The 27041-nt window shown below is 43.7% G+C and overlaps 1 protein-coding gene across 1 annotated transcript in view; it reads right to left on the reverse strand.

Annotated features, from left to right (window-relative positions):
* Positions 1–11209: 11209 nt before the first annotated feature.
* The window catches only part of LOC115100878 (septin-2A), a 119069-nt gene continuing 103237 nt past the window's right edge, over positions 11210–27041 (reverse strand). The window contains exons 12-13 of the mRNA XM_029619900.1: positions 18204–18300; positions 11210–12349 (exon numbers count right to left, since the gene is read on the reverse strand). Coding sequence (XP_029475760.1) covers positions 18229–18300 — 72 coding nt within the window. The 3' untranslated portion in view covers positions 11210–12349; positions 18204–18228. The remainder of the gene's footprint in view (positions 12350–18203; positions 18301–27041) is intronic.

Raw genomic sequence — 27041 nt, forward strand, 5'->3', positions numbered from 1 at the left:
TGTTTAGGTACTTGTCAGGTACTTGTGACCTGGATTGGCCACTGTTGGAAACAGGATACTGGGCTTGATGGACCCTTGGTCTGACCCAGTATGGCAATTTCTTATGTACTTTTGTAGCACTGCGTTAACCTGCACAGAAGGGAAGTTTCTTCATTCCAGCAGTGTTATGACTGATTTGTGCTTCCAGGAATGCACAGGGATAACCTGCACAGAAGGGCAGTTCCTTCATTCCAGCAGTATTATGACTGCTTTGTGCTTCCAGGAACGCAGTGAGTGTAACCTGCACAGAACAACAATTACACCCCTAAACAACAGTGGTAAGATTGCGTTGGGTCTTCAAGAAGACATTGAAGAGACCCACATGGAGGGACCATAGTTAAATCTGAAACTTCAACCAACATGAGGAGACTGGATCTTTTTTTTCCACAGCATTAGTAACCTTGCTGGATTATTACAGCATTTGATAAGAAGGGAAAGAAGGGGGCCTGGATAAAGGCTTAAATACTGGTCTTGGCAGAAGCAAAGTTAAAGGTAGCAGGGCCTGAAATGACTTACTAGTGGAGGTGGTAGAGGCTATCACACTGGTAGATTTTGGACAAGATTTGGATAGATGTGGAAGATGATAAGAGCAATTCTTGGGGGGAGAGGTGCACACTGGGGCAATTGCCCCAACCCTGCACATTAAAGGCTGCTACCCTGAAACAGAGCAGATGTGGCAGGAGCTGTCCACAGTGCTCCTGCTGGGTTCCCTGGGCCACTGGATGCTGCTGCATCTCCTCCTCTGGGGCTGTTTGAGGCTGCAGCCCAGCGGCCCGCTAGCAGCCCGTGTCTGTGGAGGAAAGGGAGGGGAATGGAAGACACACATTACCTGCCCTCATCTTCAGCCTCTGGGGAGGGGGGCCGGCCCCTACTGGGCTTATTTGCCCCAAGCCCCACACTTTCCTAGAGTCAGCCATGAAGACAATGATGGGAAAAGAGTTGAGAGGACTGGTAACCCCCCCCCCGCCCGAAAAAAATCAAAACAGAGGAGTGAGGGGAGTTGGTGTTGAGTGGTATGGGAGTTTCATGGAATCTACATGAACTGGTTAAACCAATGTGGTCTTCATCTGCCCTCTTTGTCTGTTACCCTACGTTCATTCAAACTCAGCTGGGACTTTGGCAAAATATAAGAGATCTCAAGTCTTTTTTTTTTTAACACTTTTCAGTTTTAGTGTAAAAAACATATATGTGCTGACTTAATCCACCCCAACGAGCGCCCAGGCCACTCTCCTGGGCGCGTGATTCACTATGCAAATGAGGGACCGCGCTAATAAGGAGGCACTAGGGACACTAGCACGTCCCTAGCACCTCCTTATTGGCAGAAGCGGCAGCTGTCAGCGGGTTTGACAGCCGATGCTCAATTTTATCGGCATCGGTTGTCAAACCCGCTGATAGCCACGGGTTCGGAAAACGGACGCCGGCAAAATTGAGCGTCCATTTTCCAACCAGCGGGCAGATTTTTTTTTTTTTTTAATTTTTGGGGCCTCCAACTTAATATCGCTAATTTCCCCGGTGCCAGCCGAAATTAACTCCAGCCTTTGGGCAGGCGTTATTTTCTTTTTTTTTTTTTTTGTAATTTGTATTTTATTAACGTTAAAGCAAAAATGTCATGGCAATAACATTCCAGAGCATCGCTTGGTAACATAATACAGTATGGTATGTGTAACAAGGCTGAGTGTACATGTACAGATTGATATAATAGGGTCCAATGTTCCGCAAGACGATTAAAGACATGTACAATGCTAAAATCAATGCCAATACCATATATTAAACCTATGATTTCCAACCCAATGTCTCTGTCTCATTTATGACTATTTTTGAATTTTATGTGAGCTCAGAATCTACCCTCCTTAACTGCCCAATCCAAACCCCCTCCCTTAACCCCCCCCCCACGCTACAGCACTAGAGCGCAGCTCATCGATACTGTAGTGTCGTGGCACAGGATTAAACAACACCGATAATAGATACAATGCAGTGGACAGCGCTTCAATAGACAGGATGTGACTATAGAAATTTCCAACACCAAGAACACTTAGGTTAGGTTTGAATGTCCACACTCTCGGCCCACAAGTAAGGATTCCGAGGGACACTCTGGAGTATGATCGACAAAGCTCTCCCCCACTAGTGTATGGTTTCCTTCCCCATAAGGTAAGGTCTCCATATTCTGTGAAATTTCAGGTGTTAATTTCTGAGAGTAAAATGTGCGGCTTGGCTGCACATTTTACTTCCTGTACTGCGCGGGACTAAATAATAGGCTCAACAACATGCATTTGCATGTTGAGGGCGCTATTAGTTTTGGGGGGGGTAATAATAGCGCATGGAAAGTGCGCGTCCAAACGGAGGCCTGAGCGCACCGTACTGAATCAGCCTGTAACTGAGGTGAAATTTCAGGGGAAGATGGAGAAGATTGCCAGCTCTTACCCTTCTGAAAGTAACCTTGATTCAAGAAGGAGGCTGTCGTGTTCATTAGGGTGAAAGTTAAACATGCTAGAAACTCCCTGCAGGGGCACAGTTTGCCCTCGTTTCTTCTTTTTTTTTTTTTTTGCAAAAGCCATGGAGCAAACCCAGAGTGCCATCTCTTGCAGTCCAATTTGAGGGCTAGAGTTTCCCCCCTGTCACCTTTGCCTTCCACCAGCTCATGGCTCAAAGAAGTAGCATGTAAAGCAGATGATCCGGCTGCAGCCTATAGGAAACAGTAATGAACCTTTGATGCAGCACTTTTGATTCTTGCATGCGGCTAATTGCTTCCATATTGCTTAATTTTAAATACAGGCCCCTCTTCTGACCACAAACCGTTGGGAGGCACGGTGGCCAGGCAGAGGCAGCGGTAATTCACTCGGCAGCTTCATAACTTGCTTTAGAGTCTAGCGCAGCATTGAAAATCCATCCCACACTACATTCCAAATCACCCCTTAACACAGTAACCAAGCCAGCTTATAATGTAGTCCAACATGTGTACGGTTCATGCCTACATCATCAGAATATTTCATCTTAAAAAACGCCAGCTTTAATTTGTGGCTAGTAACATATGTTAGTGGTGTGAGTTGGGAAACCTCCAGGCCTAGATTCAAATCCCACCACCACTTGTGAGCATGTGTAAGTCACATTCCCTCTGTTTGCAATATAGCAGGGTAATTTGCATATGTTGTTTTATGAACTGGTTTTGATTTGGTTGTTATCTGCCTAGCTCAGCTGGTCTGCTATAGGAGGAAAATAAATATATAACACAGCATTAAAATGCAACAAAAATGCTTTACCTGGTCATTCCACCATGCATGTGACGTATAAGGTTAAAGACCAGTGAGCACTGCACCCCTTCAGAGTGATCCTGCATACAGAAAAGTTCCTGCCACTGAGGTAGTATCAGAATTAAATGGACAGTAATTTTGAAATATACTACACATGGCCATCTGCCCAAGCAAATGATTTTTAGGGTAACCTAAAGTGAATGAATTTCTGGTCCCAATAACTGAGGCAATCAGGAGGTCTCCTATCATCCAGGCAAATGGCTATTTACTGCTGTTGTAATGCACTATTTTCATTTTAAAGTGATGTTGGTGCAGTTCTGGCATGCCATCACACAAGTTCTCTATCATGCTGCGGTCTTTACACACGAGCATTCACAGCAACATTTAAGAATAGTAATTGTTTAGTTCTATAAGGTTTTCAGGCCAGTGACTGTGATTGTTGTATAACAGTGTTAGTGCATACATAGTGTTCTAACAACTGGAGTAACGAGAGGCATGCAGGGTTTATCACAAGGGGTCACACAGCGGTGCACTACAACAGGTTTTAATAGTAAAAGCACCAGTGGATTGTTGAAGAAATGACAGATCAGTTGGGGTCCTCAAATAAATGCACACTACTCCTTCCGTCTGGGTCAGAGTGTGTGTGTGTGTGCATGTGTATGTATGTATGTATGTATGTATGTGTATGTGTGTGTGTGTATGTTATGTAAAGGGTTCCCCACCCAATACAGTTCTGAGTCCTTACAACACCCACAGTACCCAAAGAATTATTCGTGGAGTGTCTTGGTATGGGCAGGCCAGCTGTTGGCTTCACACAGTAAGCACTGTCTACCCCTAGACACAGCAAGGCAGAAACTCCAGAGTAAGTTTGGTTGAGAGTGTAGGTGAGGTCTATATCAGCCTTTGCTGTATAGCGCATGGGCTATTTATGTTGTGTTTGCCTGCCTGACAATGCTCCTGGTATGCAGAGGCTGTGAACCTCTCCTAAAAGGCCTGAAGCAGTTCTCTTGCATTCTTTAGCATGTGCACACACACACACACACACACACTACAAATGTCACATTTAGTTCGGTAAGTTGGTGCTGGCCTTCATGACATTACAGGCGGAGTTAGAGAGACCAAGGACAGCGAGCATAAACAGCAGGGCCTCTGCCTGTTGAAAACACTACATTCCCAATAAGAATGGGAAGGGAACATATGTTTCCTGTTGTGGTGTTTAAAATTAATGCTCCAGTGAAACAAGGAACTGGGTGCTAAAGAAATGCCAGCAGCAGCTGCTGGTGACTTGGTGGGAGATCGCATGGCTGCTGCTATCTAGTTTCACCAAACCCAGTCACTTAGAACATAAGATATGCCATACTGGGTAGGAACAAAGGTCCATCAAGCCCAGTATCCTGTCTATAGAAGTGGCCAATCCAAGTCACAAGTACCTGGCAACTACCCAAACATTTAATAGATGCCAAGCTACTATTCCTTATTGATTAATAGCAGTTTATGGACTTCTCTAGGAATTTATCCAAACCTTTTTGAATCTCAGTTACACTAACTGCCATAACCACATCTGCTGGCAATGAATTCCCAACCTTAATTGTGCTTTAAGTGAAAAAGAATTTTCTCTGATTTGTTTTAAATGAGCTACTTGCTAACTTCATGGCATGCCCCCTAGTCTTTCTATTATCCGATAGAGTGAATAACCGATTTACATTTACCTGATTGAGTCTTTTCATGATTTTATAGACCTTGTCTCTTCTCCAAGCTGAACAGCCCTAACCTCTTTACCCTTTATCATTTTGGTCGCCCTTCTCTGTACTTTTTCCAGTGCAATTATATCTTTTTTGAGATGCGGTGACCAGAACTGCACACAGTATTCAAGGTGCGATCTCACCATGGAGCAATACAGATATCCACTGTTTTATTTGCCATTCCCTTCCTAATAATTTCTAACAGTCTGTTTGCGTTTTTGACTGCCACAGCGCCCGAGCCAACGATTTCAATGTATTATCTATGTATACACTATGCTGGTCTTCATATTTAATGTTCACATACTTATAAGTAGCTGAATATAATCCACTTTGAAGTAACTGATCATCACAATTATTGGAATATAAATGAACAATTATGATGCCTAGATCTCTTTCCTGGGTGGTAGCTCCTAATATGGAACCTAACATTGTGTAATTATAGCATGGGTTATTTTTCCCTATATGAATCACCTTGCACTTGTCCACATTAAATTTCATTGGCCATTTGGAAGCCCAGTCTTCCAGTCTCACAAGGTCCTCCTGCAATTCATCACAATCTGCTTGAGATTTAACTACTCTGCATAATTTTGTGTCATCCACAAATTCAATCACCTCACTCGTCATACCCTTTTCCAGATCATTTATAAATATATTAAAATGTAATGACCCAAGTACAGATCCCTCAGGCACTCCACTGTTTACCTTTTTTCCTCTGTGAAAACTGACCATTTAATCCTACTCTTTTTCTGTCTTTTAATCAGTTTGCAGTCCACAAAAGAACATCACCTCCTATGCCATGACTTTTTAGTTTAGTCTCTCATGAGGGATTATGTCAAATGCCTTCTGGAAACCCAAATACACCACGTCCACTGGTAAACTTTTGTCCATGTTTATTCCCCCTTCAAAAAAATGTAGGAGATTTGTGAGCAAGACTTCCCTGGGGTAAATTCATGCTGACTGTGTCCCATTAAACCATGTCTATCTAAATGTTTTGTGATTTTATTCTTCTTTATAACAGTTTCCATGATTTTTCTGAAGTCAGGCTCACTGGACTATAGTCTCCCAGATCACACCTGGGGCCCTTTTTAAACATCATGGCTACATTTGCCACCTTCCAGTCTTCAGGTATAATGGATGATTTTAATGATAGGTTACAAATTAATTGTAATAGGTCTGAAATTTCATTTTTTAATTGTCAGAACCTTGGGGTGTATACCATCCAGTCCTGGTGATTTACTACTCTTCAAATTTGTCAATTTGGCCTACTGCATCTTCCAGGTTCACCGTGATTTGGTTCAGTTCATGTGAATCGTCACCCTTGAAAACTGCCTCCGGCTTGGGTATCTCACCAAAATCCTCCTCAGTAAACACCAAAGAATGAATTTAGTCTTTCCATAATGTCCTTATCGTCCCTAAGGGCCCCTTTAACCCATCAATCATCTAATGGTCCAATCAACTCCCTTGCAGGCTTTCTGCTTAGGATATATTTTAAAAAGCTTTAGTGTGAGTTTTTGCCTCTACAGCCAAATTATTTTCAAAGACTCTCTTAGCCTGTCTTATCAATGTCTTACTTTTAACTTGTCAATGTTTATGCTTCTTCCAATTTTTGAATGAAGATCTTTTGGCTAAAATAGCCTTTTTCAACTCATTTTTTTAACCATGCTTGCAATTGTTTGGCCTTCCTTCTACCTTTAGTGCGTGGAATATATCTGGACTGTGCTTCTAAGATGGTTTTTTGTTTTTTTTTTTAAACACTGTCCACACCTATTGCACACTGAACGTTTGTAGACAGGGATAAATTGGAATCTTTTAGCTCAAGTGATTCTTTACTTATAGGCACTTGGACTACTTTTCTTATTGGAACCTCTCTGTTGGGATGCCCTAACTCTAATGCATTAGTATGCTTCGAAAATAACTCCCTCCAAACCATGTGCTGCTGAGTGACTGTCAGCTTTCCTCTTTGTTCTGGTTTAAAAGCTGCTCTATCTCCTTTTTAAAGGTTAGCACCAGCAGTCTGGTTCAACCCTGGTTAAGGTGTAGCCCATCTCTTTGGAAAAGACTCCCCCTTCCCCAAAAGGTTCCCCAGTTCCTTACAAAACTGAATCCCTCTTCCTTGCACCATTGCCTCATCCATGCATTGAGACTCCGGAGCTCTGCCTGCCTCTGGTGACCTGCTCGTGGAGCAGGGAGCATTTCAGAGAATACTACCCTGGAGGTTCTGGATTTCAGCTTTTTACCTAAGAGCCTAAATTTGGCTTCCAGTACCTCCCTCTCACATTCCCTGTCATTGGTGTCCACATGTACCACAACAGCCCGCTCCACCCCAGCACTGTCTAAAATCCTATCCAGGTGATGAGTGAGGTCTGCCACTTTGCACCAGGCAGGCATGTTACATAGCGATCCTCATGCCCACCAGCCACCCAGATGTCCACATTCCCAATAATTGAATCACCAACTATGATGGTCAACCTAATCCTTCCCTCCTGGGCAGTAGCGCTAGGCGACACATCCTCGGTACAAGAGGACAATATATCACCTGGAGAACAGATCCTTGCTACAAGATCATTTCCTGCTGCACCACGCTGATGATTACCAACCAGGAGACCTTCCTCCTCCAAGACAACACCAGGGTTATCAAACTGAAGTTGGGACTTGGCTACTATGTCCCTGAAGGTCTCATCTATATACCTCTCTGTCTGTCACTCCAGCCACCAGACTTGTTCTCTGAGAGACAGAAGCTCTTTGCACCGGGTGCACACACACAATCTCTTACCTCAGAGTAAAAAATCATACTTAACACTTGATGCAAAAGTCTGGCAGGATCCCCACTTGCTGTTGGACTGCTGCCTTCATTTTAATTTTGTTCAGTTCCTACTTAAGTTTAAGTTGCTAGGGGAGTAGGAATACATACAATTAGAATTCTTTAAATCTATTAGCATATTCACTATTTATCTGGTAGTGATCTACAAAGGGATGATTAAACTCTTAAGGCCTGGAGCAATCCTGAGTTTAAATTGAGGCTGATTTTTTTTTTTTTTTTTTAATGTGTCTCCTGCCTATAAATCAAAGGTTGAGCTATGGGTAGGTAGGAGGGAGGGAAAGAAACACCAAACTCCTGCTTTTTCCCTGTCTTCGGCCTAGCTATTTAATACAAACACATTAAAGAATATACCCCAATAGTTTACTTCTCCACAAAACTTTTAAGTTCTAAAATTTCCCTAAGCAGTACTTACCAATTCTCTTCAGTCACCAGCAAGGTGATCCTCTCCTCTCAGTGCTCCCACTGGATTGTCACTTCCTAAACTGCATCTCTAGATCATCTCTGAATCAGAATGACCCTTGATGGCAGCCATCACAACTGAAACTACCTACTATCAGGCACATCAATGAGGCACCCAAAGCTTATGTACACCTTCCACAGAAGGAATGGAAATGCATTTAAAAATCTGTAAAAAAAAAAAAAAAATGCACACCAGAACTATAAAAGCATTTACAAACACAACAAAATAACAAATATAGCACTACCATCGCTGCTGTTTTTTCTCTCTCCACTCTAAAGCTTATTTTCCAGCTCACGTAAACTTGAATTCCACTGCCAGTATGCATCGCATCAAATCTTACTAGGACACAATTACACACTATTCTCAACTTCAGGTTCAAAGCTTGGTACAACATCCATATAAAAACAATTTATTTTTAAATTGAGGTGTGAGATGATTTAATACAAGCACAATTATGAATGCTTTTTTGCAACTTGCCATGAACAGTGGAGTAATAAATTATTAAATATTGCAGAAGTTAAATTAAAAATAAATCTGGTCCACCTCACTGTAACATTCAACTGATCTCTGACAGAGGGCATAAGTTTAGGAAGTCACCTCTGGACTGATTTTCTAATGTAACAGCAACATTAAATGGGGAGCTAGTGCAGCCCCACTTACATCAATTGCATTGGCTCTACTATGCACTGGCACAGTCTGTATGCTTTGTATGGGAGAAGTCTATACAATGGGGGGAAAAAAGTCAACTCGGTGTTAAATTAATGCTGCAGAAGCACTGGCTGTCATAGACAGTTTCTACAACTTGGCTGGCATTGCACCCCTGGAGATCAGAAGAATGGCCCAGCAGTTGTTCCAGACCACAGACCTGAGCAGCTGTTCTACCAGCACATATTTGATAGCAGCTGCCTCAGAACACAGAATTGTTATTCCTAGTATAGGCCCTCACAGCTCATCTTCAGACAGCATCACATAGCTCTAATTATGGAAGGTATGACTGCAAACAGCAGCAGCTGATGAGACTACAAACAGTGGAGACTCTTCCACCAGGGTCAGAAGAACCACAGGCAATCTGAGGATTCCTAAACTGCCTCTGTGCAGGTGTTCGCTGTGGCAGAGCAGACATCCTCATGTGGCGGGATCTTGAGTAGGCACAAAACATGGACTGCAATTGTAGTGAGGAGCAGATGATGCCTCACCCGCTCCAGTGCTGTTCGATGATTTAAGCACCATGACCAGTTGTGCAAGAGTCCAGAAATGGTTACCAGTGGTGTAAATAGTATGAAAGACATGAAATGATCACAGTGCCCTGGTCAAGTTGCAATAGGCCTCATGCTTCTAAAAGCAGGCAGTACTGCTGCATTAATGAAGATGGTGCTTTATCATCACATTGAATTGTACTTTAAAAATATATTTGTTTTGTCTAAATGACAACTGTACTGATTTGGGGTGCAAAACTGCTACATCTTTGGAAGCCACTTGCCATTTGTGTAGAGAGAAGACTGAAATCTTAAATTAAAGCACAGAATACAATTTAAAAAAAACAGTTTTCACAAAAATGCTACACATTTAAAAAAATGAAGAAAAATCAAAACAGCATGCTCCAGCTGTCTGGGAAGGGAGAGAGATCTGAGCTAAGTGACCCAAGGGGTCCAAGAATGGGGAGAGGGGGCTTGTTCTGCTCAGATGGCAAAAGCAGTAGCTGCACCAACCAGGGAGACAGTCAGAAAGCCCCTACACCTCAGTATATTGACTTCTCTAGTTCTCACTAATTACAATAAACCTTTCTGAAGTCTACTGGATTTCTTCTAGCTAACACATACACAGGCAGATACAGTAAAGTTTGCGGGAGAGCAGGCGAGCACTTGCTCTCCCGGCGCGTGCACAGGCCAGTGTCCTGTGCACGCGATACAGTAAAACAAAATATTTAAATTAGGGTCCGCGGTAAAAAGTGCTCCTAGGTACAACTAGTGCGTCCCTAGCGCCTCTTTTTGGACAGGAGCGGCGGCTGTCAGCAGGTTTGACAGCTGATGCTTAATTTTGCCAGCATCGGTTCTCGAGCCCGCTGACAGCCACAGGCTTGGAAACCGGATGCCGGCAAAATTGAGCGTCCGGTTTTCAACCCACGAGCTGTGGACTGATTTTAAATTTTTTAACGTTTTTTTTTAACTTTTGGGACCTCTGACTTAATATTGCCATGATATTAAGTCGGAGGGTGCACAGAAAAGCACTTTCCCGGTGCAGAGAGAAATTAACGCCTACCTTTGGGTAGGCGTTAATTTCTTAAAGTAAAATGTACGGCTTGGCTGCACATTTTACTTACTGTATCGCGCGGGAATGACCAATAGGGCCATCGACATGCATTTGCATGTTGCGGGCGCTATTTGTCTCGGGGGGGGGGGGGGGGGAGGTTGGACCCGCGTTTTCAACGCGCTATTACCCCTTACTGAATAAGGGGTAAAGCTAGCGCGTTGAAAACGCGCGTCCAAATGCTGGCTAACAGTGCGCTCTGCCGGAGCGCACTGACATTGGCCTGACAGAGAGCTCAAAAGGTGACAGCAGGTGAGAACATATTCACGCATCCTGTAAAGTTACTACATGCATAGGAGACTGAGCTTAAATTGTTCTAAAGAAAATAAAATTCTATTTCACTATGGATCTATTTTAGTGCTGCAAATTCTGTGATCACCTAATATGGAGGGTGCAGGGAAGTGTCTGACTGATTTTGCAAGTGGTACTTGAGCATGTCACCTTGTAAGAAAGAATGCGGGAAACAAATCATTATTATATTTATATAAGGATGAACAGCCCTGAGTGAACACATCAAAGGCTGGGATGATCCCTTCTCCAACACTTTGTCCTTAATTACAAATGTGGTTTAAAAAGAAAGAGTTCACCAGTGTTTATTCTAAAATCTCCATTTATTTAAAAAAAAAAGCAAACTCCTCAAGAAATATTAGTGTTACATGATGTATAAAATGTTTTCAGCACGTACCAGGATTTACTTGGCAGTGGGATGAATGCCACAAGAATCACCGTCCAGCAACACACTGCATAATGAAAGGCAAGCTCCCAGAGGGTCTGGGGAAAACATTTCATGGCCTAAGGCACGACTGGTGAGGGAAAAGTAACTGGTGAAGTGTTCATGTGGCCACCTTAAATCTCACAGTGTGTGTCACACAGACAGCAGCAGGAAAGGAAGGTTGAACTGGGTCTTTCTAAAGCTGCTTTTCAGCCTATCCAAGGCACTCCTGAGGTATACAGCAAAACCCAACCTTACTAGAAGAAACTCACTTCTAAATGTACAGCTGTTTTCTTAAGGCATTTATGAGTGGATTGACTCTCAGTGCAGTGCTGCTGACTGTGGCCCTCAGTCAGCAGGAAAGGTAGCAGACAAATCCCTCACATAGAGACTTATCCCAGATTTCTGTGCCTAAGGATGGTGCAGCTTTCTGAATATCTTTCTGACCATTGTAGACCTAGAGGGGAGCATTTCCCACCTCTTGAGAACTTGGGCTGTCCAAGGAGATGCTTGTTTAACACAGGGGTGGCAAAGTTAGGAGCAGAAAGAGCATCTCATATTGCAGTGATTTACACTAGAATTACAGATGACAAACTGTGCAAACATCTAATTCTATTGTTAAGAACAGGTCAGGAAATGACCAAGAATTCAACCAAAATAACATCACCACCACTAATACAAATGTGGTGTACCTTAACAATCCCACAAACAATGATTTTAGTACAGATAATGCTGAATAACAATGACTGTGTATACATATACATATGTGTGCGTGTGTATATTTATATATATATATTAAGAGAGAGTTACATGGGGAGTAACCTTCCAAGTATAAGAACATGATTAACATGAAGACATAAGGGAGTACGGAGAAAGGTCTGCTCTAAAGTAAGTTGTTTCACACCATGGTCCTGAACGATGGTGACTGCTGGTGGTGCTCTGGGCCCTGGAGGATGTCCATTCTTGAATCTGTATTCACAGGAAGCACAGATCCTTTTGGAAGGGAAAGACACGCTGCCACTGAAAGAAAACACAGACTGTTATGCTTTGATGCTCTTCCAGGTCTCGCTGTATGCGAGAACCCCTGACTACTATGAATAACCCCCTGACTCCTGGCTATTTACTCTAAAACAGTTTTGCTTCTTGAGTTTTTCTCTCTTTTAAAGTTAAAAATGTACACTTTATATTATAGGCACAGCCACTAAGTTTTAGAAATTCTCTCCTTGGAGGATTCTGCTCTATTCTGAATATTAATACTGTGGGACTAATATAGGTTTTGGATGGCAAACAGTACAGAAGCGCCATAGCTTTATTTTCAACAGCTAAGGAAGAGCTCACCAAAATCTCGCTCGTGATGGGGAGCCTGGAGCTGTGCGATTCCCATAACGCTGCTAAAGTTTGACACACCCAATGCTCCACTGCGCCCCCTCAGAACAAAGATTTCCAGAGCACAAAGCAGGAGAGCAATGGATGATAATCACATGAAAATACTTCTTTAGTGGAAAGGTGGCATATACCTGGGTCAACCTACCAGCACGGGTGGTAGAAACCAGCACTGTGGCAAAATTCAAGGACATGGTTGGAAGGATGCAGCCTTACCATTAACCTTCCCTTCACTCCATCCAGAGCAGAGGTGATGAGGAGAAAACAAGGTGCAGGTAAAAGAGGCATGAACTAGTAACTATGCAGGGTTTGAGGTAGCCAGGTGGGGAAATGGCAGGCTGGTGGTGACCAGGTATCATCCAGCAAGGCCACTGGGACACAGGAGGCCAGATGTTTGTCTAAGAGACTCACTTTTTGTAGTTGTTTAGATCATTGCAAACCTTGGAGATGAGAGATGGAAGGGCTCAGCTATTAGATTACTGATCATATACCCTGGATAGTAGAGAACTACCGAAGACGACCATATAAACTGATATCCTACAAGCAGTCATGCTCTACGGATGGCAGCTGGGATATACCCACAGCAGTGTGGCCCAGCATGACTGGATGGGCCAGTTAGTCTTTTTTGATGTCATATGTTACATTACTAAGTAAATGTCTTTCTTTAAAACAAATGTAAGAAATGGCAACTGCCCTTTACAGATAGCAGAATAGTTCAACTCCATTTTTCTATTATGGATTCATCTGCCCACAGAGAGAAAGCTGAAAAACATCTGTTTTCCTGCAGATCTTATAATGCAATTTCCAACTTGTTTTAGTTATGGAAACTTCGCTCTCTGTTTGGTCTACTGTGGTGAATTGTCTCCAGCTCTAAGTGTCTGATGTAGGTTGCATGTCTAACTCTTTGGAAAGTTCACTGTATATGTCACCAAAGATCACCTTTGCTAGAAGGGTCAGCATCCAGCAAGAACTGAGCAGGCAGTGGCTCAGGATGCAGGCCAATGTAAGCCTGGTCTAGAGTTTCTTTCTGCATTGGCTTTGGCCACAGCATGTATAAGTACAGGCCACCTCTTCCACCTCCTGCCCTCCCATCCCTAATTCCCCATCTGAGGACACACTATCCATTAGGATAAAAAAGAGACACAGACACATCTCGTGCACCTTGCTTGCTTTTTATACTCTCTAGTTAAAATCTCTTCTCTGGCCCCTAGAGCGATCCCTAGGAATCCACTTTGGACAGATTCACACAAAGGAAGATGAAGCTTCCACACTGCTGGTCATGTCAATAACTGACGAGGAGAAGAGCTGTCCATCAGCGTTCATCTCACCTACCTTAAAACATTTAAGTGTTTCCCTGGCATACCTCAACATTTCAAGATTTCAGAATGGTCCTCCAAGCTGTCCTATTCCACAAGATAGACTACTGCAATTCCATTCTGCTAGGTCTACCCACCTCTTCAACCAAACCGCTTCAGATGCTTCAAAACGCGGCAGCCAGAATACTGACAAACTCGGGCAGAAGAGACCACATCACCCCAATCCTAAAAAACCTTCACTGGCTACCGATACGTTTCCGAATTCTACACAAGTCCTTCACAATTATCCACAATCAAGCACCTCTTAACCTTCAACTACCTCTCAGACTACACACCTCATCAAGACCGATCAGAGAGGCCTACAGAGGATCCCTACATGCCCCTCCAACCAAAGTGACTCACCACATAAACCACAAGAGAACGGGCCTTCTCTACAGCGGGACCAACCATTTGGAATACCATTCCCACTGAACTTAGACAAGAACCCTGCCTAATGACTTTTAGAAAAAGGCTTAAGACCTGGTTATTTCAACAAGCCTTTACATAAATTCACTGATTACCAGAGCTAAGGCCCCAAAGCACCACAATGAATATTTCTAGAACTCAGACTCTCCAAATAACTGGATTTATTTTCAAGTTACCTATGCTCTTCTTCTTCCCCCAGTTTGCTCACCCCCGTTTTATTGTAACTTTTTTTTTTACTTCTTTACTATGTTAATGTATTTAAGGTTATCGTTCCCCAGTTTTCTGTAAACCGACATGATATGACTGTCATGAACGCTGGTATAAAAAAAGCATCAAATAAATAAATACATAAATAAAGTGCTTTAAGTTAGTGCAGAAATCGGTAGAGAAGGCTATATGTGTACGGGGCAGGTAGAGGTAGATGAACTGTCTCTGGGCCCAGTCCTGATGGACTTACTTTACATTTCTACCCTGCCTTATCAAACTCAAAGGATTGCCAAAAGTGGCTTATATCGGATTTACAAACAAGGTACCCAAAAATGAAGGATAAGATTAGAATTCCCTCATATACATAAAAGTGAGAAACACAAACATAAGGGAAAAAATGTACAATACAACAAATTAATCAAAATAGCTTACAAACCATTTACAGTAACTTATTTATCAAAAGATATCCATATATAATCGCATGATATATTATACAGTTATAGGTATCCTCTAATTGCACCGCTGGTACTCTCAACTCAATGTCCCCAATATCTAAGACTATCACACACACACATTCATCATCACTCATACCACCCCTAAATCCATATATAAAACCAAAGACAATAAAAGTACAGATATATATATATATATATATATATATATGCCAAAGAACCTCACAACATACTACAATGTAAGGTAATTTCCATCAAATTGAAATCTCTTCCACTTAATCAACTTCTTTGGGAAGTGCTGTTCAAAACTTTCAGACAACAAAGACTTCTCAATTCTTCCTCCTCCTCCTATAAATATTCATAACAGATTTACATAGCCAACATGTGCATAACAACACCCATAACACCCAACGCTCCCGTTACCGACAAAGAATTCTTTGTTTCACCCTCACATAAAGGGCTTCTTCAGGGGAAGCATGACTCTCACCCCAATCTTTATCAACTGTAGAATAGCTTCATTTAAATCTTCCTCAAATTGCCAATGCAATGTAACAATAATAAACGCATGTCACTAAACCACGGTTCTCTACCCAGCGCCACCCATGCTTTAGCTTGCCAGTCTCAAAATATGAATCATGTCAAGGGCACATCAACAGTCTTTGTTGTCTGAAAGTTTTGAAGAGCACTTCCCAAAGAAGTTGATTAAGTGAAAGATTTCCGTTTGATGGAAATTACCCTACATTGTTGTATGTTGTGATGTTCTTTGGCATATATATCTATCTATCTATATATCTACTTTTATTGCCTCTTGGTTTTACATATGGATTTAGGGGTGGTATGAGGGATGATGGATGTGTGTGGGTGATAGTTATTTTTAGATATTGGGTTGATACTTCCAGCGGCACAGAGGATACCTATAACTGTATAATATATCATGTGATAATGTAGTACATCTTTTGATAAATAAAAGTTATTGCAAATGTTTGTAAGCTATTTTGATATTATGTTGTATTATACATTTTTTCCCTTTTTTTTTTTGTGTTTCTTAGATTTAAACACAATAAAAATACAAAATAATCAAGACATCTCTAGCTGCACCATCCCAACCAGCCCCACAAAGGGTGGAACCAAAACCCAATCTAGATTCATTCACACGCCAAAAAAGATTCAAACATAGCAATCAAATAATGGATTCTTCAGGCTCATTAAAGTGCACACTAATGGGCCTGCCCTGGTGGCATTAACCCTTCAGCCCATGGCAGGCCTTCTTCTTCAAGCTCGGAGCTTGCTCCGGATGTCAGCCAGGAACACAACAGCAGGTGGTAAAACCAGGAATGGAGGCACTGATGGAACCCCCAGGCAGACAAAAACAGCCTGCACTGCTCTGAACTCAGCGACACAGCGCAGGACTCTTTCTAGCTTGCATGCTTAGCATGGACAGGGACCCTTCTGATTCTAGAGATCTTAGTGCTTCACCCTGAGAAATCTCCCCTCCACCTCCTCCCCCCCCCCCCCCCCCACTCTTCTGGGAAAGACCCTGAGGGACAAAATAGGAATCAAAAGACAGAGTAAGCTTGTACTTGTGGGCATGGATTTAAGTTTGTTTTTATTTCAATTCTTTACTTTGGAAAGGAGTTACATAGCAACCCATTTCTTTCCATGTGAAAGGCAGCGCACATTTCCCCATTTCCAGCCTGGAATGCTGACGGCTGTCACAGGGTCATATGGGATAGCGTAACCCATTTCAGGCAGGGTTTGCATTCCAGGCAATAAACAAATCAAAGCACTGAGTTTTAAGGAGTCACAGGAAGCTCAGCAAGACCCAAGCTTTTAGCTCTCATGTTCAAACGCATAGCAATAAACATCTGAAAAAACAGAAGTTACTGCAAGACCCCTACATTTTTCATAGGATTTAAAGTTGGTGTGTGTTTGCTGAGAATTACTGAGTATGTGGATTTGCTAATGGACAGTCCGAAGGACAAAGACTTTGGGCATAGAAAATCTCTAGCTTTGTTTCACATCAGAAAGAACTGGGGGTGGCGGGGAGCAAAACAAAACTGTGGGTAAAAGTAACAAAAACCACATCACGAAACTATCACAAAGGTGGACTCTATTACCATTTTCTGTGCAGTCCTGGAATACGCACTGGTAAAGCTGCCCTGAGCCAGATTTACACACAAAGAACAGGATCAATGACTCAAAAAATTTAGCACCCATGCCTGTGTCTAGCAAGAACTCTTGGAATTAAGCACCAAAAGTATTATAGCAAATGAAACAAAAACCACTCGGGAAAAACGCAGGTCTTCACACCACTGAAGCTGGGTCCTTTCTGAAGCTGCCAGTTCTACACTGTCCTCTAATACAAGCAATTAAATTAACAGATTCTGCTGTAGGGAAGGAAGGACATCTGTGCAGTAATGAGGAGAAGCAAGTGAGGAGTTACAGGCCAGGAAGACCATGCTGGCACAAGTACAACAGCTACTAGCAAATCTGACAAAATACATTAAAAAAAATTGCACTATTACAGTACAAAAATTTGCTTTAACTCGTTTTGTCTCATGGATTTTGTTTATGGATAGTTCACATCCTGAATGCGGTTTCTAATGCTTTTCAGCTAGAGGCAGCTTTCACATCTGCGCCATCCCGTAAGCTTATGGAGAGGGTAGGGGATGGGGCAATCTTGAAAGCATGCAGGCAGCTTGCTAATTTTGAAACAAACTCCCTGTGCAGCACCTCTTTGAAAATTCAGGGTTGGCGGAGGTCATGAGCATCTGCGGACTCTGCACCTGCTGTACCAGGAATAAAGTACAGGCAGCAAAGTGCACCCTAACCCCACCCACACCTTTCAGCCCACGCAATTTATCCAGGTACCCCAAGTCCATTCAAAATCCTCCTCCCCATGCAGACCTGGAGAATTCACTTTAAAAAAAACTCAGTTTTTTGAACAATAGTCCGATGATAATGGGTCATTTTTCAGCTGTACCCGAGTAGCAGTGTAACACAGAGAGGCGTGCCAGCACAGAACAGGATGAGATTTCAGAAAGAAGATACCTTATGTACTTGGGCTGGCAGCGTGTCACTCGTCCCCCGAAGGCTTCATCCTCATCTGCGCCTGCATGTGTGCAATCATCTCCTGCATTCTGCGCAGCTGTGGGGGGGGGGGGGGGGGGGGGGGGGGGAGACAAGACGCCATGGTTACAGTGCAAGACATGTCAATCAATGGCAGCATGCAGTCACAGCAATGTGCTGACGATGGGGGAAGACCATAACTGGGCTTCAGATCATGGGAGCTGGCGTGATGGGAGTCCGTGAAATATCTAAGAAGCGCACTCAGTGCCATTTCAGGTCTGAATGGAAAGAGAGTCAATGGGACAGAGAAACATCTCTAATGGACACCGATACATGAAACGTAAACTCCACTCCAAATTTCAGAGCATGAATTATTTTGTTTGGAAACGGCTATATGTCCTTTATTTTTAAACCTGGTTTTCTGCCAGTGTCTGTCATTGCAGAAACCAGAGTCAGCAGCAAGACTTCCATCCCTAATGGGGTCATATTTACTTCTGATGGGAGAAGCCAAAACAAGCAGTTCAGGAACAGCAAAACTAGAGGGGGTAATTTTGCTGTTCTCAAGTTCACAAGCTCATTTCACGTTATACATTCATTGTAAGCAAGAAAACACTTGGGCAGGTTCTCCTTGAAAATTAAAAGTACACATTACAAGTACCTGAGTCGTTTGCACCTGCAGTCAAGAGGAGTAAAACAGCACATACTAGTTTGAAAATGTCATGGACACATTCTTCCTCTGATCTGACCACCACCCTCCATTCTCCTCTTCACCATCTGGCTAAAAGTACACATAATATGGAAGAACCTACAGCATTCAATTTTTAGATATGGCAAGCTAGGCACATCAATCCGTAATAATGCAATGAGATTGCTTTGAATACTGCCCTCATGATAGAGAATAGTTAGTCGAAAAAGCACATTTGGAAACACAGCAAGCAACAGGTTCATGTTATCAGGAGAAAAGGTGGCTCAGCAGAGGAGGTGATTCAAGACACAGCTCGTAGGGCAGGAAAGCACTAGAAGCGAGTTGTTAAGAAATGGATAAATTACTTAAATGATAATTTTGTTTTTCTTAGTGTAGACAGATGGACTCAGGACCAATGGGTTATGCTCCCCTGCCAGCAGATGGAGACAGAGTCAGATTTCAGAGCTGACGTTACCCTAGGTACACCCCTGCAGTGATCTCAGCCCTTCAGTATTCTCTTCAAAAGCTACTGTGGACATACTATTGAAAAAACGATTAAAAAAAAAAAAACAAACAATTACCGGGAGGGCTTGAGACTGCTTTTGTCCAGGTTTACGACCCAGCAGAGTTCCTGAAGGAAGGAGATCACCCTGTTGGTTACCCGGAGACTCTCTTCCATGGACTTGGCCTGGATCAACCATTTATCCAAGTATGGGTACACCAGGATTCCCTCTTTTCTCAATGCTGCCGCTACGATCACCATAATTTTGGAGAATGTTCTGGAGACGGTGGCTAGGACAAATGGCAGTGCCCAGAACTGATAATGGCAACCCAGTACTGCAAAGCATAGGAAACTGTGATCTTGATGAATTGGAATATGTAGGTAGGCCTCGGATAGGTTCAGGGAGGTTAAGAACTCTCCCAATTGAATGGCCATTATCACGGAGAGTAGGGATTCCATGCAGAAAATATTCATTCGTAGATATCGATTGATGCTCTTGAGGTCCAGAATGGGGCGAAAGGAATCTTCCTTCTTGGGTACCATAAAATAGATGGAATAACGCTATTTTCCTGGGGCACGGGTACTGGGATTATAGCCCTTATCTTAAGGATCCTCAACACGGTAGTCTCCTCTGCCTGTTTGTTGTGCTGGGAGTGGCAAGAAGACATCAAGAATTTGTCCAGAGGAGTGCTGTGAAATTCCAGCGCATCTCAGTCTCATATGACCTCCAGTATCCATTTGTCTGAAGTGATCTCGACCCACTGCTGGTAGAAGAGGGACAGTAGACCCCTATCTCCTCATTGTGAGGGTGGGTCGGCAAACTTTCATTGGGGGGTTCGGGATGAACCTGAACTTGGGCTGTCGACTATGAAATGCTGAGGCCTCCCAAGGGGCAGAGACCTCTGAAATGTCGAGTTCTGTAGGGGCAAAAGCTTTGGTAGCCCCTGGATTGAACCCTCATAGGTGAAGGGTGCTTTAACTGCTTTCTCTTATCTTCTGGTTGCTGGGGAACTGGAGATTAGCCCCGTTTACTGTCCAGCTTTTCCAATTTGCTTCCGAAAAGGAATGATCCTTTAAAGTGCATCTTTGTAAGATTTGCCTTGGAGGTTGTGTCTGCTGACCAATTTCACAGCCATAGCTGTCTTCTAGTTGCCACCACTGAGGCCACTCCTCTAGCCGAAGTACAGACTAGATTCTGAGCCCATGTCAACTAAAAAGGCGGTGGGGGATTCCATAACCGGTTTGGAATTCACCCACGAGTCATTCACCTTCCAAGAGAGGAGCAGGCACAAACGAGCTACCAAGGCACAACAGGAAGAAATCTGTAAGGTCATTGTTACTGCGTCAAAGGCTTGAAGGCTTCATCAGTCTATTGTGCGCATCCTTTAAGGCTGCTCCTCCTTACACTGGGATAATTGTTTGCTTAGAGATGGCACAGATTAACGCATCCACTTTAGGGAAATGCAAATACTCTCTCACTGCCAGATCCAGTGGGTATAGAGCTTCTAATGCATGTGCCCCTTTAAAACTTGCTTCTGGGGCATCCCATTCCAGGTCAATCAATTTCTGGATGGCTTCCCGTACTGGAAAGTAGCACAAGGCTTTCCGTAGGGAAATCAGAATGGGATTCTTCTTTTGTTCCTTCAGAGACCATCACAGGAACTCCCAGCATCTTCAAGGTCTGGGAAACCAGGGCCAGCAATTCGTCTCTATGGAAAAACCATAATATGATCCAATACAGTTCTAAGCCTGGGGGAATTTACCCATCTTCCAAGGAATCCATATCCTTCTTTTCATCTGGTCCCTGCCTGGGAGACCCTTGGTGAGGCGAGGCATGCTTAGAGGTCTGCCGACAGGACTGGGAGAGGATGGGCTTACTGGCTGAGGTTACATCCAAACAGGGGCAAGTGAGGTAGCAGACTGCGCTGGTATGAAGGCTTGAAGGCCCTGGAAAAATTTCACCCAAGAGAAGGCAGCCAGGTCCATGCCTAGCCCAGGAGGTACTGGGGTAGGCCGCTGAATTTCCCTCTCCCATGGATGACCCAGTCACGGGGATACTCTGATCCGGGATACTTCCAGTTAAGGCTGTGGCTAATGCATCCTCTGAATGGGAGGAACTGGATTTAGCAAAGTCCAGGGAGGTCAGCTTTCCCTGGGCTTCCTCACAGTGCTGACATAAGTTATAGAAACATAGAAATGACGGCAGAAGAAGACCAAATGGCCCATCCAGTCTGCCCAGCAAGAGTCGCACTTTTTTTTTCTCATACTTATCTGTTACTCTTGGCTCTTAGTAACCCTTTGGTTCTATTTCCCTTCCACCCCCACCATTAATGCAAAGAGCAGTGTTGGAGCTGCATCTAAGTGAAATAACTAGCTTAATTAGTTAGGGGTAGTAACCGCCGCAATAAGCAAGCTACACCCATGCTTATTTGTTTACCCAGACTATGTGATTCAGTCCTTGTTGGTTGTTGTCTGTATATAGATCCACTTTTCTTCATCCCTCCTGCCGTTGAAGCAGAGAGCTAGGCTGGATATGCACATAGTATCAGACTTTCTCCCCTGCCGTTGAAGCAGAAAGCTATGCTGGATATGCACGTAGTATCAGACTTTCTCCCCTGCCGTTGAAGCAGAGAGCTATACTGGATATGCACGAAGTATCAGACTTTCTCCCCTGCCGTTGAAGCAGAGAGCTATGCTGGTTATGCATTGAAAGTGAAGTATCAGGCCTATTTGGTTTGGGGTAGTAACCACCATAACAAGCAAGCTACTCCCCGCTTTTTGTGAATGCAAATATTTTTCCACATTTCCTCTTGCCGTTGAAGCTTGGAGCAATGTTGGAGTCACATTAACCGTGTGTATGTTTATTGAATAAGGGTATTATCTCCAGGTAGTAGCCATCATTCCCGCGAGCCACCCACTCTTCATTCACGTCCTCTAGACTTTATGGATCCAATGTTTATCCCATGCCCCTTTGAAGTCCTTCACAGTTCTGGTCTTCACCATTTCCTCCGGAAGGGCATTCCAGGCATCCACCACCCTCTCCGTGAAGAAATACTTCCTGACATTAGTTCTGAGTCTTCCTCCCTGGAGCTTCAAATTGTGACCCCTGGTTCTGCTGATTTTTTTCCGACGGAAAAGGTTTGTCGTTGTCTTTGGATCATTAAAACCTTTCAAGTATCTGAAAGTCTGTATCATAATCACCTCTGCTTCTCCTTTCCTCCAGGGTGTACATATTTAGATTCTTTAATCTCTCCTCATAAGTCATTCGATGAAGACCTTCCACTTTTTTGGTCGCCCTTCTCTGGACCGCCTCCATCTTATCTCTGTCTCTTTGGAGATACGGTCTCCAGAACTGAACACAGTACTCCAGGTGAGGCCTTACCAAGGACCTGTACAAGAGGATAATCACTTCCCTTTTCTTACTCGATATTCCTCTCTCTATGCAGCCCAGCATTCTTCTGGCTTTAGCTATCGCCTTGTCACATTGTTTCACTGACTTCAGATCATTAGACACTATCACCTCAAGGTCTCTCTCTTGCCCCGTGCACATCAGCCCTTCTCCCCCCATCGAATACCGTTCATTCAGATTTCCATACCCCAATGCACTTCTTGGCATTGAATCTCAGCTGCCATATCTTTGACCACTCTTCCAGCTTCCTTAGATCCCGTCTCATTCTCTCCACTCCTTCCGGCGTGTCCACTCTATTGCAGATCTTAGTGTCATCCGCAAAAAGACAAACCTTACCTTCTATCCCTTCCGCAATGTCGCTCACAAAGCTATTGAACAGGACCAGTCCCAACACCAACCCCTGTGGCACTCCGCTCAACACCGCTCTCTCTTCAGAGTAAGTTCCATTTACCATCACACATTGTCTTCTGTCCATCAACCAGTTTGCAATCCAGGCCACCACCTTGGTACTCACTCCTAAGCTTCTTATTTTATTCACCAGTCTCCTGTGCGGGACCGTATCAATAGCCTTGCTGAAGTCCAAGTAGATGACATCGAGTGATCTTCCTTGATCCATTTCCTTGGTTACCCAGTCAGAAAAGTCAGATTTGTCTGACAGGATCTTCCCCTGGTGAATCCATGCTGCCTCTGGTCCAGCAATTCTTCCGACTGTAGATAGTTCACTATTCCTTCTTTTAACAGCGACTCCATTACTTTTCCCATCACTGAGGTGAGGCTAACCAGTCTGTAGTTTTCAGCCTCCTCTCTGTTTCCACTCTTGTGAAGCGGGATCACCACCACTCTTCTCCAATCACTCGGCACCACTCCCGTTTCTAGGGATCTATTGAACAGGTCACACAGCGGACCCGCCAGCACATCTCTGAGCTCCCTCAGTATCCTGGGATGAACCTCATCAGGCCCCATGGCTTTGTCCACTTTCAGTTTCCCCAGCTCTTCCCATACATTCTCTACTGTAAATGGAGTTACATCTACTCCATTCCCCTCTATTTTCTTGTTAACTAGCGACGGTCCTTCTCCAGGGTCTTCTTTAGTGAACACAGAACTGAAGTATTCGTTTAATAATTCTGCCATTTCTTCATCTGTCTCCACCCATTGATCCTTTTCACCTTTCAATTTCAGTATTCCACTTTGGACTTTTCTCCTTTCACTGATGTATCTGAAAAATGTTTTATCACCTTGCTTTACACCTCTTTGGCGATCCTTTCTTCCGCTTGAATTTTCACTTTCTTGATTGCTTTCTTTGTCTCCCTCTGTTCCACTAGATATTCTTCCTTGTGTTCATGTCTTTGGGATTCTTTATATTTCTTGAACGCTGGTCTTTTAACTTTTATTTTGTCAGCCACCTCCTTTGAGAACCAGATAGGTCTCATTTTTCTCTTGCTTTCTTGGAATCCAGGTTAGACTGTGAAGGCCTAATATGACATGCAGTGCAGAGAGAAAGGCACTTATGTTTCTTGCTGCCGGAGCCATTGATGGCAGTAACTGTGCATTCTGTTGACTCACGCTTAAAATTTGATGTGCATAGATTTCAGGAGCCTAGGCGGAATGTGATGAGGTGCACACACAATTTGTGCACCCGGCTTTACCTGTATTCCGCGCTTAGTAGGTTGTGCACATATGTACATGCACGATGGCTAGGCGTGCAGCGCACATGCAGAGCAGACATATTGCGTGTATTGACGTTCGATGGAAGGCAATATGGCATACACAAAGACTCGAGCAAGATGGCGCTGCTGGACTACCATGCAATGTTCCAACCAAGCCTAAAGCGGGGCTTAGCCCCACCGGGAAGGCTGCTCAAAAGTCCACTTCCCCTTACCCCAACAGGATCAGTAATGATGTCGGTACGGCGCGCCAAGGAAGGAGACCGGAGGAAGTCTTACTGAAAACCCCTCCAAATGTCTCTGAATCGGGAGGTAAATCTTCCTTTTTTCTTTTTTTTTAATTTAACTGGGCTCAGTGCTTACTGGCTGAGTACAGAGACTTTCTCTGGCTGCAGGGGGAGAGGGCTTTGGCAGTCACTGCCACGCTTGGCTTCCTGCACCCACTGACTTTCAGCTGCTTAAGCAGCAAAGTCCACGTCGGGGACTGGCTATCAGACCAAGGCACAGCTCTGAGGGATATTGGAAATCACCTCAGGAATTCTCAATTGGGAGAGGAACCTTTAGGTATCAAACCACCAGGGCTCAGTGTTTTGTCTCCAATTTAAATGTAGAATTTCTCCTTCCAAAAAGTACAGCAATCCCCATAGGGAGAGGTATGTCCACATCTGCTGGAGGCAGAGAAATACTGAAGGGCTGAAGTCACTGCAAGGGTGTATGTAGGGTGTTGTCAGCTTTGAAATCTGACTCTGTCCTGAGTCCATCTGGCTACACACTAGAAATATTGCAATTTATAGTCAGAAAGGCTCTTTATTTAAGGCACCTGGATTGCCCTAGGTAAGAGCTAGGACTATTTATTTAAAATATTTATATTCTGCCTATGCAAGTACAACTCATTATAGAGGGAATCATAATAAGCAACATTCACTGTCAAATATAGTAGCATGACAAAGTAAAATTGTCTATAAAAGCATGAGAGGACTAGAACAGGTAAATGTGAATCGGTTATTTATTATTTCAGATAATACAAGGACTGGGTGGGGGGGATGGAGGGGACATGCCATGAAGTTAGAAAGTAGCACACTTAAAACAAATCAGAGAATGTTCTTTACTCAACACACAATTAAGCTCTGAATTCATTGCCAGAGGATGTGGATTCAACAGCTGGGTTTAAAAAAGTTTGGATAAGTTCCTAGATGAGAAGTCCATAAACTGCTACTAATCATATTGGGCCAGATTTTATAACATGCGCGCGGGCGTAGATTTGTTCGCGCAACCCGGCACAAACAAATCTATGCCCGATTTTATAACATGCACGCGCAGCCGAGCGCATGTTATAAAATCCAGGATCGGCACGCGCAAGGGGGTGCACAATTGTGCAACTTGCACGCGCCGAGCCGAACAGCCTTGGAGGGAACTTTCCTTCTGCAAACCCCCCCCCCCCCCCGCACCTTCCCCTATCTAACCCACCCCCCAGCCCTAACTAAACTCCACCCACCCAACCTTTGTTGAAGAAGTTACGCCTGCCTCTGGGCAGGCGTAACTTTGCGCACATCGGCTCTCCATCCCCCGGCCCAGTGACTGTTCCGGAGGCCTCGGTCCTGCCCCCAGAACACCCTTTTTTCAAGCCCCAGGTCTTACGCGCGTCCCGGGGCTTGCATGCGCCGCCGAGCCTATGCAAGATAGGCTCGGCGCGCACAGGGGGAGGCAGGGGTAGGTTTTCGGGGGTTACGCACGTAACCCTTTGAAAATCTACCCCATTGTCTTAGAGAATAGCCATTGCCTATTATTGGCATTAGTAGATGGGATTTATTTACCGTTTGGGTATTTGCAAGGTAGTTGAATCCTGGTTTTGCCACTGTTGGAAACAGGATGCTGGGCTTGATGGACCCTTGGTCTGACCCAGTAACAAGTTGCCATATATGTTCTTAAAATGAAACTTTTCAGCATGAAGAAATATCTTCAATTAATTAATATTACAATAGAAACTGATATAAAATCATGAATCCTTTAAACTCTAGTGAAATACCCACTGAAAATAAAAGGGCCATCAGCCTCCTCTGAACCATTTTATAATGAGTTATTTCATGAAGCTCCAGGGGAAGTGCATTCCACAAGACAGGCCCAGGAACTGAGAAAGCCCATTGTGTCTTGAAGGCAGGCTACCGTAATGGTGAAGGTTACTAATGACTGTCTGAGCAATGCAAAACACGACCTGCAATAAGTCACAAAGTCACTGTGGACCTTCCTCTCGCAATGCTATAAAGGCTAATGTAATAACATTAAAATTCACTTAAAATAGTTGAGCAGAAGAATTTTAAAGCCACAGGCATGGGGGCAATGGTCACAGCACCCATTCGCAATGCAGGCCCTCCACAAATAAACCCTGTACAACTATCCCCCTTCAGTCTTGTGAGCAATGGAGAGGGGCATATCATAGAGGGTCTTGTGATTCAAAGATAGCTTACATAGTGCAAGCCTGGTGACACCTTACAGTGCTGACTTCACAAAATTGAAGGTTTTCTCTCTCTTCTCATGTCTAGTTATATATGCAACAGAAAAT

The sequence above is a fragment of the Rhinatrema bivittatum genome, chromosome 11, assembly GCF_901001135.1.
Source record: "Rhinatrema bivittatum chromosome 11, aRhiBiv1.1, whole genome shotgun sequence".
NCBI classification, from domain to species: Eukaryota; Metazoa; Chordata; class Amphibia; order Gymnophiona; family Rhinatrematidae; genus Rhinatrema; species Rhinatrema bivittatum.